A 13,122-nucleotide genomic window follows, 5' to 3' on the forward strand; every position below is an offset into this window, starting at 1 on the left:
AAGTGTCCGCCCTAAGCAGGGACAGGGTGCTCAACGCGGGGCTGAGCCCTGCTGAAAACAGCTCAGCAGAGACGTGCACACACCATGGCCAGCCTGCGATGCCTGAATCCATTTCCAGCCAAGGAGGCTTTCAAGGAGGCTGAGAGTAGGTCATTATTGAGGCCCCCATACATCTTGCAAATCAATCTGTAAGATGACCCTGTCCCCCACACCAGAGGGCTTGTCTGCTGTCAGCGAGGGTGACGTGGTGTGGCGTGGGCTAGTAAGCTTTCTGCCCGCATGGCTTGGCCTCCCCAGGGCACTGTTCCTGGGCTCTGATGGTCAGTTGAGTCTTGTGAGTAAAGGCCCGGGAGGGAACACTGTCCTGGTGCCAGCCTCCGCCCACTGCCTCTGCCCCGGTGCTGCCTGGCCCCGCACAGACCCCCCAGCGTGGGAGCCTCAGCTCTCTCCTTCCTCACTCTTCATCCAGAAGGAGATCAGTCTTGCTGGCCCCACACACGGGTCTCGCAGCCGAGGGGCTCCGTTCCTGGGTCGGTAGTGGGCTTCCATTCTGGGCTCCCGGTGGAGCGGTGCGTGTTCCCCGCGCTTCCTGTTTCTCTGCCTCTGTGCTGCCTGTGGAGGCTGAGCAGCACTCCTTGTCCAAGTCCGTGCCCTTGTTTTCTTGTTGGTGAAACATTTGTGAATTTGAGCACGGAATTCAGCTCATTCCAGGACAGGGGACCTGGTTCATTCTTGGGAGGTCACTTGGAGGTGCCGCTGTTGTCAGCAAGAAGTCATTAGTTCCGTGTTGAGGATGGTGTCAAGGAAGGTATAAGGATGGATGTATTAAAACTTCAGCACTAGGCATTGGAAGTTTAGGCTGAGATGCCAGGACACAGCGGAAGTGCACACCCGGTGGAGGGGTAGGAGACACGGTCAGCACACACATCCTCCAGGGAAATATCTAGCTACCGGTGATAGGATTTGGGGCACTGCTCCCAGGTCAGCAGCATAAAAACATCGTGAGAGCAGAGACTAGGAAGGATTTTTGAAGGGGATTTATTTGAAGAGAAGGAACGGTGAGTCCCTTCCATCAACCCAAGGTGCAAGGGTGGGAGGGAGCTTCCATGGGGCCAAACAGAGAGCTTGGCATGTGTCCCCTGCAGTGAGACAGGCATTGCAGACAGGTGCCCAGCTCACCCCTGAGAAAGCCAAAGTACAAAAGGATAATTTTTACACATTCATGCATAGCTCTGCCTCTTTGCTGTGTGACGTTTAGCAAGTCATCTAACCTCTGCGCTCCAGTTTCTTCATTTGTAAAATGTGGATAAGAATTGTCTCGGCTACATCAGGGTCTTCATGAGGATCATATGAGCCTATATGTGAAGAACTGGGCTGGGCACGTGGTCAGAGTCATGTAAGCATTAGCCGTGATTATGGCTCCAACATCCAAAAGGTATGCTGGGAAAAGCCCACGGCCACTGTGTCCTCTATCAGCTGTGGTCACCTTCCCACACTGCAACAGGTAGTATGGGTATATCATTTCTCGTATACACATCCTGAGGATTTTCATGCATGACCAAGGCAACCAGGTACACAAGGGTCTCCTCTGTTCCTGACTTCAAGTTCTGAGGGTTTGGAGAGCAAGGGATACCTGCAAATCCTTTTTTCCTTCTTTTATATACAAATTGTAACACCCTATGCGTATCTTTCTGCAGCTTTTCTGCTTAGCAGTATATTTTGGAGAGCTTTTGCATGTTGATACATGATGAACTTCCCTGATGTTTTAGAACATTCTTTCACATTCTATCGTGTGGCTGTGCCATAATTTATTTAACAAGCCCTTACTGATGAGTTTGTTAAATAAATTGATCGTGTCTCCGGTCTTTTGCCTTTACAAACAGCGTGGCAAAGAATAAATCTGACCATAGTTCATTGTGCACCTGGGCAAGTCCACCTGCAGGATACATTTCTGGAAGTGGAATTGCTGGGTCCCAGGGTGTAGGCATTTATAGTGTTCATAGCTGTTGCCTAATCCCTGCCATGGGGATGGAACCTATTTATCCTCATCAAAAATCCAAATGAGTAGTACCTGCTTTTTCCTAGACTTACCAACAGGGGGCACAATCACATGTTTGGATTTTTGCATATTTTGTAGTTGAAGAGTGGTATTTGTGTAGTTTTAATTTGCATTTCTCTTAGTGTGAGTGAGGCTGGCCTATTTTTTCCTATGTGAAAAATGTGTCTAAGAGTTATGTGTATTTCCTTTTCTGTGAACTTGGTTTGCTTATCTATTGGGTTGTGGTTATTGTTGCTTTTTATTTCAAAACCATTTCCAGGGGCTTTTTATATAATGGGGAGATCAGCTTTTTATCCATAAGGTGAGCTGCAAATCTTTTCCTGGTTTGTCATGGGCCATTTGACTTTGTTTATGAGGTTTGTGTGTGTGTTTGTTTTTGACATGTATGTTTAGTTTTATGTGGCAGATTTTAGCAGTATTTTATTTTGTGGCTTTTTTTTTTTGAGACGGAGTCTTGCTCAGTCACCCAGGCTGGAGTGCAATGGCAAGATCTCAGCTCACTGCAACTTCCGCCTCCCGGGTTCACACCATTCTGCTGCCTCAGCCTCCTGAGTAGCTAGGACTACAGACGCCCGCCACGACGCCTGGCTAATTTTTTTTGTGTGTTTTTAGTGGAGACGGGGTTTCACCATGTTAGCCAGGATGGTTTCGATCTCCTGACCTCGTGATCCACCTTTCTCGGCCTCCCAAAGTGCTGGGATTACAGGAGTGAGCCACCGCGCCCAGCCTTTATGGCTTTTTTTAAATTTATTTTTCGAGACAGAGTCTCATTCTGTCGCCCAGGCTGGAGTGCAGTGGCGCGATCTCGGCTCACTGCAACCCCCGCCTTCCAGGTTCAAGTGATTCTCCTGCCTCAGCCTCACAAGTAGCTGGGGTTATAGACACCCACCACCATGCTTGGCTAATTTTTGTATTTTTAGTAGAGATGGGCTTTCACCATGTTGGCCAGGCTGGTCTCGAACTCCTGACCTCAGGTGATCCACCCACCTCAGCCTCCCAAAGTGTTGGGATTACAGGCATGAGCCACCACACCTGACCTATTTTGTGGCTTTTGGATATTGTGTCGTAGTTAAAAGGCCTGATCACACTGCAAGATTGTAAAATAATTTCCCCATGATTTCTTTTTGTACTCTTATGTTTTAATTTTTTATATTTAAATCTTTTATCTATTGAGGATTTTTTCCTGGGGTTCTGTGTGAGTTTGGATCCAATTTGAGTTTTTCCAGATGGGTAAAATCTGGCTTTTCTCAGGTCATTTGGATGTTAAGCGCAATGAGCCAGCACTTACATCTTGACAATTTTATAATCTTTTAAGTCCTTAAAAAGCTCTTCCTTCTTATCATACTCAGTCCTCTTTGCAGAAATCATTAAATGTTAAGGCAGGAAGATGAAGAGTCATGAAGATTAGGAATAGATGTTTCTCTAACCATAAAACTATAAAAGCCTCCCTTTGTTGCTGGCTCTTGAGTTTCCCTTTTCTTCCTTTCATTCATTCAATAGTCATTGGGTGTCTGTCCCCCACCCCACCCCTGCCCTGAGCAGGCACTGGGGCCCATCAGCAGTGAGACAGGCAGGCAGGGTCTTCACTGCGTGGAGCTGACACTCTGTTTCCCTATAGGAACCCCGTGTGCATGGGGAAATTATGTAGGATTAGGTTAGGAAGGAAAGGCCCTTGCTGCTCTGACAGTGGATGTTGGGACCTGACCTAGTCATGGTCATGCAGGGCAGAGGGGGCACCTTCTCTGAGGCTGCAAGGAGCTTGGCTGGAGAAAAAGCAGAGACACCTGGTGTATCAGGGGTAGAGTACTGGGAGGTGGGGAGTGGGGTTATAATGATTATTTTCTTCTAGGGAGGGTAGCATATCATTCTCCCTTTCTCATTCCTGAGTTTGTTTTATGATAGAAGAAAGGAATCAAATTAAACAGACATCTCCTTTTCTCTTGACTTGCAACCTCAATATTTCACACACCTCGGTCATCCGGCATTGTGGAAAGTGGTGTGTTCTGGATAAGTGAGATCCCAGAGTGTGGCCTGTAACCCAACAGCAGAAAACTTCACTTTTGTAGACTCAGAGGATTTGGGAACTGGAAGGTTCCGGTTCTGTGTCTCTACTTTACAGATGGGAAAACTGACACCCTGGCTGGTTCCTAACTTGCCCAAGGGCTCAGGACCCCGCCTCGGGCCTGGGCTCTTTCTGTCTTGAATCCGAAAACATCTCCCCCATTCTTTCCCCATCTGCTTGTTCACAGAGCGGTGGCCGGGGCCTGGTTTCCATCCACCCTGAAGGGACCTTTTAGAGACACTTGACAGCGCCGCCACTTTCCTAAGCAGCCAACACCAGCGTAATTGAGCCTTTCCCTGGTGACTCAGGGCCTTTCTTTCATCACTGGGCTTTGTGCTGAAGTGTGGGCGCCCTCCCTCCTGGCTGTTGCCCTGGCTTGTCCATACACTATGGGGCCCTCTCTCCTCTGCTGTCTGCGTGGGAGTGTGTGAGGGTTCCGGGGTCAGGAGGGGTGGGGGATTTGCTCACTGCAGAAAGCCTCCAGGTTGCTGTCTGCTCACGCTGTCTCCTCCCTGTCTCTCTGTCTCCTCCCTGTCTCCCTGTCTCTCTGTCTCTGTCTCTGTCCTTGTGCATGTGTCTCCCCCTCTGTCCCTCCATCCCCCTCGTTCTTCTTTGGCTCACCCCAGCCTCCTACCAGAGCACAAATGCATGGGCCCCTGCCTGGCCGCCCCCACACTGCATCCATGCCCTCCAGGGCTTCTGTCTCCTGCTCTTCTCTCCTCCTTTTCCTTCCTCTCCTGCTTTGCCTTGTCTGCGCTGTTCTCTTTCCACTTCTGTCTTTCCATAGCGTGGTCTGGGAGACTCCTGTGGCTTTCACTGACCTTGCCTGGCAGCGGGATGCCCCAGTAAGATGGGTTCGGTTCCTTCTCCAGCCTTTGCACCAGCGCTGCTGTTCTGTCTCCTGTTCCATTGGCAGTTCTGGTTCTCCAGAGGACCAAGGGCAGTGGACATCTGCGTTCTGGAGGAGCAGAGTGATGATCTAGTCTTATCAAAGCCACAGAAAACAATTACAGGGCAACATAGCCTGGAAAGAGCCCAGGATGCAGAGACCCCAGGCCTCCCAGGCAGTGTCAGCACAGCCAGTCATGCAAGCTCCCAGGACCCTGTTTGTCCATCTAGTAAATGGGGAAAGATGATGGTGGTGGTGATGATGATGATGATAATGACAATAATGACGGCAGCCACCATTTAGAGTCTGAGGAATCAGCCGAGGGTGTAATTAAAACATAGGTGCTCAGGCTGCACCCTAACCACTGATCCAGACGCTCCGGGGACGGCCTGGGTTTGTATTTTAATGCTGCCCCCGCACCATGATTCAGCTGTGTTCCAGGCACCTGGTCTGGAACCTGAGAGGGGGACCCGGCCCCACCCTTAGGGATGCTCCCGCCCAGGAGTGCGGTTTGTGTTGGGACCTGGCTTCTTTCGTTTGCATGCAGCATCAGCTCCAGGGACTGTCTTTTGGTTGAGCTCCTTTTCCTGGAGCTCTCTTTCAGGCTAGATCCTGGCCACATCCCGGGGTTGTGACCCACGTGTGCCTTGGTTTCTTGCCAGGTCGTTTGCTAAGCCCCCGAAGCAGGTGCAGACGGTCTGCGAATGCATCCTCATCATGAAAGGGTACAAAGAGCTCAACTGGAAAACCGCCAAGGGCATGATGTCCGACCCGAATTTCCTGAGGTCTCTGATGGAGATTGATTTTGATTCGATTACCCAGAGCCAAGTGAAAAACATCAAAGGTGAGTGTAGCCACGTGTGGGAATCGCCAGGGTGGATCTCGGTCTGGCATCTCAGGCTCTGGGACACGGATGGAGGGCAAGGAGGCTTGTCGCAGGCAGGCCCTCCCCTTCTGGTCAGATGGTATCAGATGGAACAGGCAACTGATGGTCACCAGAGGAAAACAGCAGCCCCATGACGTGACCCAGGGAGAGTGGCTGGGGATGAGTGGCAGCAGCCGTGCCCACTGAGGGGTCGATTCAGCACTAGTCTTAGCTCTCCCTGTCAGGAAACAGGATCTTCTCATTGGAACCTAGCCCAGCCTTGTCTTCTGTGCGTCTCACCCAGTGTTGTTCTGTCTGTGCTGTTCAGTGCACATGCAGAAGCCCAGAGCTGGTCCCACCTTGACTTCCCACCTTTCTCCTCTTGTCAGTATCAAGTCTTCTGGAGGTCCCTGGGGAGTGGCATGGGGGTGGGCAGCATCGCCGATGGCCAGCCTCTCCTCCATCTTTGGTTATAGGACTGAATTCCCTTTGAGCTCAGTTGCTGGCCCTGCTCAGTGCTCAGCCAGGCGGTGGTAGTGGAATGGTGTTAGTCTTTGCAAAAAGCAATACAAGTTAACGCTGTGTTTGATGGTTTATTTAGACTCTTATCAAATACTTTTTCTTAGCCCCTTAAAAACAAAAGCAATCTCAACACAAATGACTGCAACCACTACAAAAACCCAAGGCACTCCCTCTATCTGAATCTTCACTGGATGGACTTCCGTTTATGTGAAATTACTCCTGGGGTGAGGGTGCGGGTGAAGGTAACAGGTGACCTGTAATGGCCTGTGAATTCCAGTTAGCCACCTGGGTGCCCAGTTGGGAGTCTCCGTTACGCCCTGGGTCTCCTGCGTGACACCTGCGTCCTGGGTGGCAGTAAGCCATGTCCCTTGCCCACATCTGAAACCTCCGTTTATGCAGAACCCATCCTGGTTTGACACCACGCTGTCGGCTGTAGGAGGGCTGTGTGCATCCTGCTCACAGGGCCACTAAAGAATGAGAAACTAGTTACGCTTATTGTGTCTATTTTATGTTCCCAAGATGAAGCTTGCCACTCATAAAAATTATTACATGTTTCACATTAGGCCTCTTGAAGACTCTTAATACCACAACTGAAGAAATGGAAGCTGTCAGCAAAGCCGGGCTGGGGATGCTGAAATTTGTCGAAGCTGTAATGGGCTACTGTGATGTTTTCAGAGAAATCAAGCCTAAAAGAGAGAAGGTATTGCCCGAATGTAAGACTGCCACACCACTGCCAAGGGACCCATTCGGAGTCAGAATTCACATGTACACTGTACACACCTTTGCTGAAAAACTTCTCCCGAGGTTCTGACTTCAAGCTGCATAAACTTTCCCCCCACCCCCCAGTAAATGGCAATCCTGAAACACCACTATCACTTAGGCATAGTGTGGGTGGTGGACAAGACCGAGGTCGGAAAGAGTTTCAAACTTCCTGTGAAAGTGTGGTATAAAGATGTTCAGACCAGGCGCGGTGGCTCACACCTGTAATCCAGCACTTTGGAAGGCCCAGATGGGAGGATTGCTTGAGCCCAGGAGTTTGAAACCAGCTTGGGCAACATAGTGAGACCCTGTCGCTACAAAAAAATTTTTTTTAATTAGCCGAGCATGGTGGCACACACCTGTACTGCCAGCTACTTGGGAGGCTGCAGTGAGCCATGATTGTACCACTGCACTCCAGCCTGGGTGACAGAGTGAGACCCTGTCTCAAAAAAAAAAAAAAAGATGTAAAGATGTTTGAAGTTGTTTCTCTAGGGTCAAAGCAGAGTTTCTCAGCTGCAGCTGAACGCGGCCTGGTGGTGGTGGTGGGGGGTCTGTCCTGGGGGGTCTGTCCTGGGGGGGGTCTGTCCTGGGGGGGGTCTGTCCTGGGGGGGTCTGTCCTGGGGGAGTCTGTCCTGGGGGGGGTTCTGTCCTGGGGGGTCTGTCCTGGAGGGGTCTGTCCTGGGGGAGTCTGTCCTGGGGGGGGGGGTCTGTCCTGGTGGGGGGGGTCTGTCCTGGGGGAGGGTCTAGTCCTGGGGGAGTCTGTCCTGGGGTGGGTCTGTCCTGGGGGGTCTGTTCTGGGGGGTGTCTGTCCTGGGGGGTCTGTCCTGGGGGGAGTCTGTCCTGGGGGGTCTGTCCTGGGCACTATAGGATGTTTAGCAGTATCTTTGGCCTCACCCCACTGGATGCCGGTAGCACCCTCCCTCCAAGCTGTGACATCCAGAAATGTCTCCAGACATTACCAAACGTCCCCTGGGGGACAAAACCTACCCCAGTTGAGAGCAGCGGGGCCAAAGTCACATGACGATCACAAAATACAAAGAGAATAAGGTTAATTTGATGATTTTGAGTCACATTGTGACCTTTTTATAGCTCGGAATTGTATTATTCAGAAAACTTAGAACCAATAGAAATACTGTTATTGTCTATGGTATATTCTTCTGAATTTTTGACTTAGAACCACAGTGTCATCTTACTGTGACCTCAGTACATGAAAGTAAAACCATTTGATAACTTGGGTGCTGTGTCTTCTAATGGGACATAGAGTTTTTGCAGCAAACAGTTGAAGAAGAAACTAAGAAGCCACGTGTCTCAACATAGCATATAGAGGCTCCGAAAAGCACAGACACCATTAGAGCAGTTTGGACATGTGGCCTGGTTTGAGGCCACGGGATCGCGGCCCCACCACGGTCCTTTTCCCCATCTTTTTGCAAATTGTCTTCACTTAGGTGGCCAGGCTGGAGCGGAATTTTTACCTCACTAAACGGGAACTGGAAAGGATCCAGAATGAGTTGGCAGCAATTCAGAAAGAGCTGGAAACATTGGGTGCCAAATATGAGGCCGCCATACTGGAAAAGCAGAAGCTGCAGGAAGAAGCCGAGATCATGGAGAGGCGGCTGATTGCTGCAGACAAACTCATCTCGGGTCTGGGGTCGGAAAACATCAGGTCAGCACTGCTCACGAGCCCACCTGTTGTGGTTTGTAAATGGACATCACCCACAGAGTTTCTCGCCATGTTGATTCTTTATCTCATGTTGTGTTTTTAATGTGAAAACCATGTGACCAGGTCTTATATTCCTATTATCATGTTTATGGCAGCTAATGGCTATTTTATAGGCTCTTGTTTGTATTAGGCACTGAGTGTTATTTATTAATTACTAAGGGTCAAGGAGGCAGTGCAGCTGTGGAGACGGGGGAATCCATACCATTTAGCAGGGTGCTCTAGGTTTGGGAAGTGTTCACTTCTTGGTGACCTCTAACCCCTGGGTCCTTTCTAGAAGAGTCTGTGGGAGAAGCCCATCTCTGGCACCGCACAGATGCCTTCTAAGGGTCCCAGTGGCTTGTTCAATCCCGGGCTTCAGTCTTAAGTGATGGGGCTGTTTGATATTTATGGGCAAGACCGCTTGGCCACAGCTTATTCACCGAATAGGGCAACAATTTTGAATCTGGCATCTGTAAATGTGGCGTAGAAAACACTGAAAAATGTTGTTTGCGTGTGGGAAATAATTTTCAGTATTTCTAAAACCTAAGTCTTGGGGCATTTACTGGAAGAGGACAAATGAAACAGATGCTTTCTTTTATCTTGGGTGGAATTCTGTCATTGAGTGAGACCAGAACTTGTTAGCTCTGCCGGGCTGATTTATATGTCTTTGATTAAGGCTTCGGAAACAACGTGATTACTACTTAATATGACCCACGCAATGTGATTACTACTTAATATGACCCACGCAATGTGATTACTACTTAATATGATCCACGCAATGTGATTACTACTTAATAAAGACCACAAGCCTTTACTGAGCCCCCTGCTTGATGCTGGCTCCAAACACCAGGTTCACAGGGTGGGAAGTTGCAAGATAAGCTGTTGGTCTCTGTTCCCCACAAGGAAAGAATATCTCAAAACATGTTTCCTTCTGGCTAGCCCTGTTAGCAAGGTATCAAGCTGGTCCTTCTGGAATGTTCCTTTTGGTTGTGGCCAGAAGGTAAACTGCTCATGGCAGCCTCCCTCTCCTCCTGTGCCAGGTGGCTGAACGACCTGGATGAGCTGATGCACCGGCGTGTGAAGCTGCTGGGGGACTGCCTGCTCTGTGCAGCTTTCCTGAGCTACGAGGGAGCCTTCACCTGGGAGTTCCGTGACGAGATGGTCAATCGGATTTGGCAAAACGACATCCTGGAGCGGGAGATCCCCCTGAGCCAGCCTTTCCGGCTGGAAAGCCTGCTCACAGATGATGTTGAGATCAGCAGGTGTGTGGCACCCTGAGCCAGCAGGAGGGTGGGGACACCTTAGCACAGGGGGTCTACATGGGTGTCACCCTGGGGGGCGGCAGTGGCCTGGGGGGCATCACTGGGACCACAGTTGGCTTGACTGCAAGGAAGTGGCCGGGCAAGCTGCAAACCCAGCATGGAGCCCTTCTCCCTGGCATCTGAGGAGGCTTGTGCAGCCTGGGGATGGGTAGATTGTTCTGGAAGGCCAGTCCTACCACCCTTGGCCCTTGGCTCACAAATTGGTGAGAAAAATTCGTTTCCCGATGGCTGTTTCTTCCAGATGGGGATCCCAGGGCCTTCCCCCCGATGAGCTCTCCGTTCAGAATGGCATCCTCACCACCCGGGCCAGCCGCTTCCCTCTCTGTATCGACCCCCAGCAGCAGGCCCTCAACTGGATCAAGAGAAAAGAGGAGAAGAACAGTCTGCGGGTACGGCGGCTCCTCCCAGGGCGTCTTCTGCCCCTGATTCCTGTTCTCTGGAGAATGCCCCTCCCGCCTCCTGTACCTGGCAGTCCCTAGCCTCAGCGAGGCGGGCTGAAATGTGTCCACCCTGACCCCCATGCGGAACCCTCCGCCTCCGCCTCCACCCCGTGGGTCTGCCAGGGCAGCTCAAACCACCATGAACTCTGCCTCTGCCCTCGCAGGCTAAGAGCAACCTCAGCTTCGTGGTCCTCTGCCCAGTACGGGGTTCGTGGTCTGGGTGCTCAGTCACTAGTTTTTGGAGCTGAGGTGGGGGATGGGGTGCAGGTGAGAGTAATGGCTTGATTGAGATGTAATTCACATACCACACCATTCCCCCACAGAAAACATACAATTCAGTTTGAGTTTTAGTATATTTACAGAGTTGTATACCAATCACCAGAGTCAATTTTAGAACATTTTTATTATCCCTGCAAGAAATGCTGCATCCTTTAGCCATCACCCCTCCAGTCCTTCCATTTCTCCCTCCCCGAGCCCCTGGCAGCCACTCATCTGCTTTCCGTCAGTGAATGTGCCTCCTCTGGACGTTTCTTAGGAATGGACTCAGACGCTGTGTGGCCTTTTGTGTCTGGCGCCTTTCACTCAGCCTGATGTTTTCAAGGTCTGTCCTTGCTGTGGCGCGTCAGGGCGTCATTCCTTCCTCGGGTTGAAGGATATTCTGGTGTATGAACAGACACATTGTGTTCATCCATCCATTTGCTGAGGGACAGTCGGGTTGCCCTACTTTTTGGCTATTTGAAGAACGCTGCTGTGAACGTTGGTGCACACGTTTCTATGTGGCCATGTGTTTTCAGTTCTCTTGGGGCAATACCTAGGAGGGGAATTGCCGGGGCGGCCCAATCACTTTTTGCTGAGCTAATGAACAAATTAATTATTTTCAATTTTAGCTTTTCCTTATTTTTTTCTGGTCCTTGATCCCAGGTATTTGCCTGCTGTTAGGGGAAGCCAATTTTGTACTCCAAGATCAGGGGAAGAGTCTGCCTCCAAAATGCACATGGAGCTATCATGGAGCAAATACTATGAGGGCAGGAACTTTCCTAGACTCCCTCTTCCCTCAGCCTGCCAGGGAGCACTGAAATTGTCAGCCTACCTCTAGTCCAATTCCAACATCTACCCTCTCTCTTAAAGAGGAGGGGTTCTCGCTTACGGGAGAGGGGCTGAGGAATCCCCTTCCTTTCCTCTCCACCCTGTTTGAGCAAGATCCTGCCCGGAGCCTGGACCTCATGGTGTATACGCGTTATACCCCTTGCTTCTCTCTTCTTTCCACCTCTGGCCCCCTCCAAGTTCCTGGCCCATCCACGTCCCACTTCCAAGCCATTCTCCCCTTATATTTGGCAGGGCCACAGTTAAACACATGGGCTTTCGGCGTCTGCCTCCCCTCTCTTCCAGGTCGCTTCCTTTAATGACCCGGACTTCCTCAAGCAGCTAGAGATGTCCATAAAGTACGGGACCCCTTTCCTGTTCCGCGATGTTGATGAGTACATTGATCCTGTGATTGACAACGTCTTAGAAAAAAATATAAAAGTCTCCCAAGGACGGCAGTTTATTATCCTGGGAGACAAGGAAGTGGACTATGATTCAAATTTCAGACTGTACCTGAACACCAAGCTGGCCAATCCCAGATATTCCCCATCCGTGTTTGGGAAAGCTATGGTGATCAATTACACTGGTAAGAACGTGTAGAACCTCCACTGCTAATTAAGATGGTTACGAGGGAGACCACAACCTCAGATCAAGGCATTCATGTGACGTCATTTCACTCAGTGACCCCAGATCATTCTCTCATAGGCACATCTGGACTAGTCAGCTCTTACCAATTAGGTACCACTTAGAAGGTGTGAGGCCATGAGTCACCTGTCGTGAGTCACGCTGAGACGGGGCCGTGGGCTCACATGTTCATACACGGGGTGGGATGGGACCTCTGTCTGTGGGGGCAGGAAGTTACTCTATATTCGTGTATTTAAAATACATGTTGTGATGTTGAATTTTTTTTTCTTCCTCTCAGTTGAATTCTGATAGAAATTGGACGTTATCTTTCACATTTTCTAGGGTTGTCATGCTCCTGCTTAAACAGGCTAATTTGATTTAGATGTACTTTCTTTTCTTTTTTCTTTTTCTTTTTTTGTACAGATGGGGTTTCTCTGTGTTGTCTGGGCTCAAACTTCTGGGCTCAAGTGATCCTCCCGCCTCTGCCTCCCAAAGTGCTGGGATTACAGGCATGAGCCACTGCGCCCAGTCTGGGTATACTTTAAACTATGGTACCCCAGTCCGTGGAAGCCTGGGTTTTATTTCAGTGTGTTTTTTTCTTTTTGTCTGCCACTCTGCACCACAGCATCACTATTTTGCTCTATGCCTGCCACCTTGCTGCTGTAGAGTGACTTTGGTGGGCAGTGAATCCTCGTGCCTCTGGCCTGCTGGCTGAGACCCACACTAAGCTTGTCCCGTCACAGCAGGGCAGCGGGAGAGACCATTGCTGGGGGCTGCAGGTGGTGAGGGCCTCTCACT

General features: G+C 50.2%; 1 protein-coding gene across 1 annotated transcript in view; it reads left to right on the forward strand.

The window, feature by feature from the left end:
* DNAH10 (dynein axonemal heavy chain 10) overlaps positions 1-13,122 on the forward strand; it is a 169,130-nt gene that overhangs the window by 137,748 nt on the left and 18,260 nt on the right. Inside the window, exons 58-63 of the mRNA XM_054527692.2 lie at positions 5,673-5,854; positions 6,961-7,097; positions 8,602-8,819; positions 9,896-10,117; positions 10,419-10,566; positions 12,007-12,286. Coding sequence (XP_054383667.1) covers positions 5,673-5,854; positions 6,961-7,097; positions 8,602-8,819; positions 9,896-10,117; positions 10,419-10,566; positions 12,007-12,286 — 1,187 coding nt within the window. The remainder of the gene's footprint in view (positions 1-5,672; positions 5,855-6,960; positions 7,098-8,601; positions 8,820-9,895; positions 10,118-10,418; positions 10,567-12,006; positions 12,287-13,122) is intronic.

Source organism: Pongo abelii, chromosome 10 (genome assembly GCF_028885655.2).
Source record: "Pongo abelii isolate AG06213 chromosome 10, NHGRI_mPonAbe1-v2.0_pri, whole genome shotgun sequence".
Taxonomy (NCBI): domain Eukaryota; kingdom Metazoa; phylum Chordata; class Mammalia; order Primates; family Hominidae; genus Pongo; species Pongo abelii.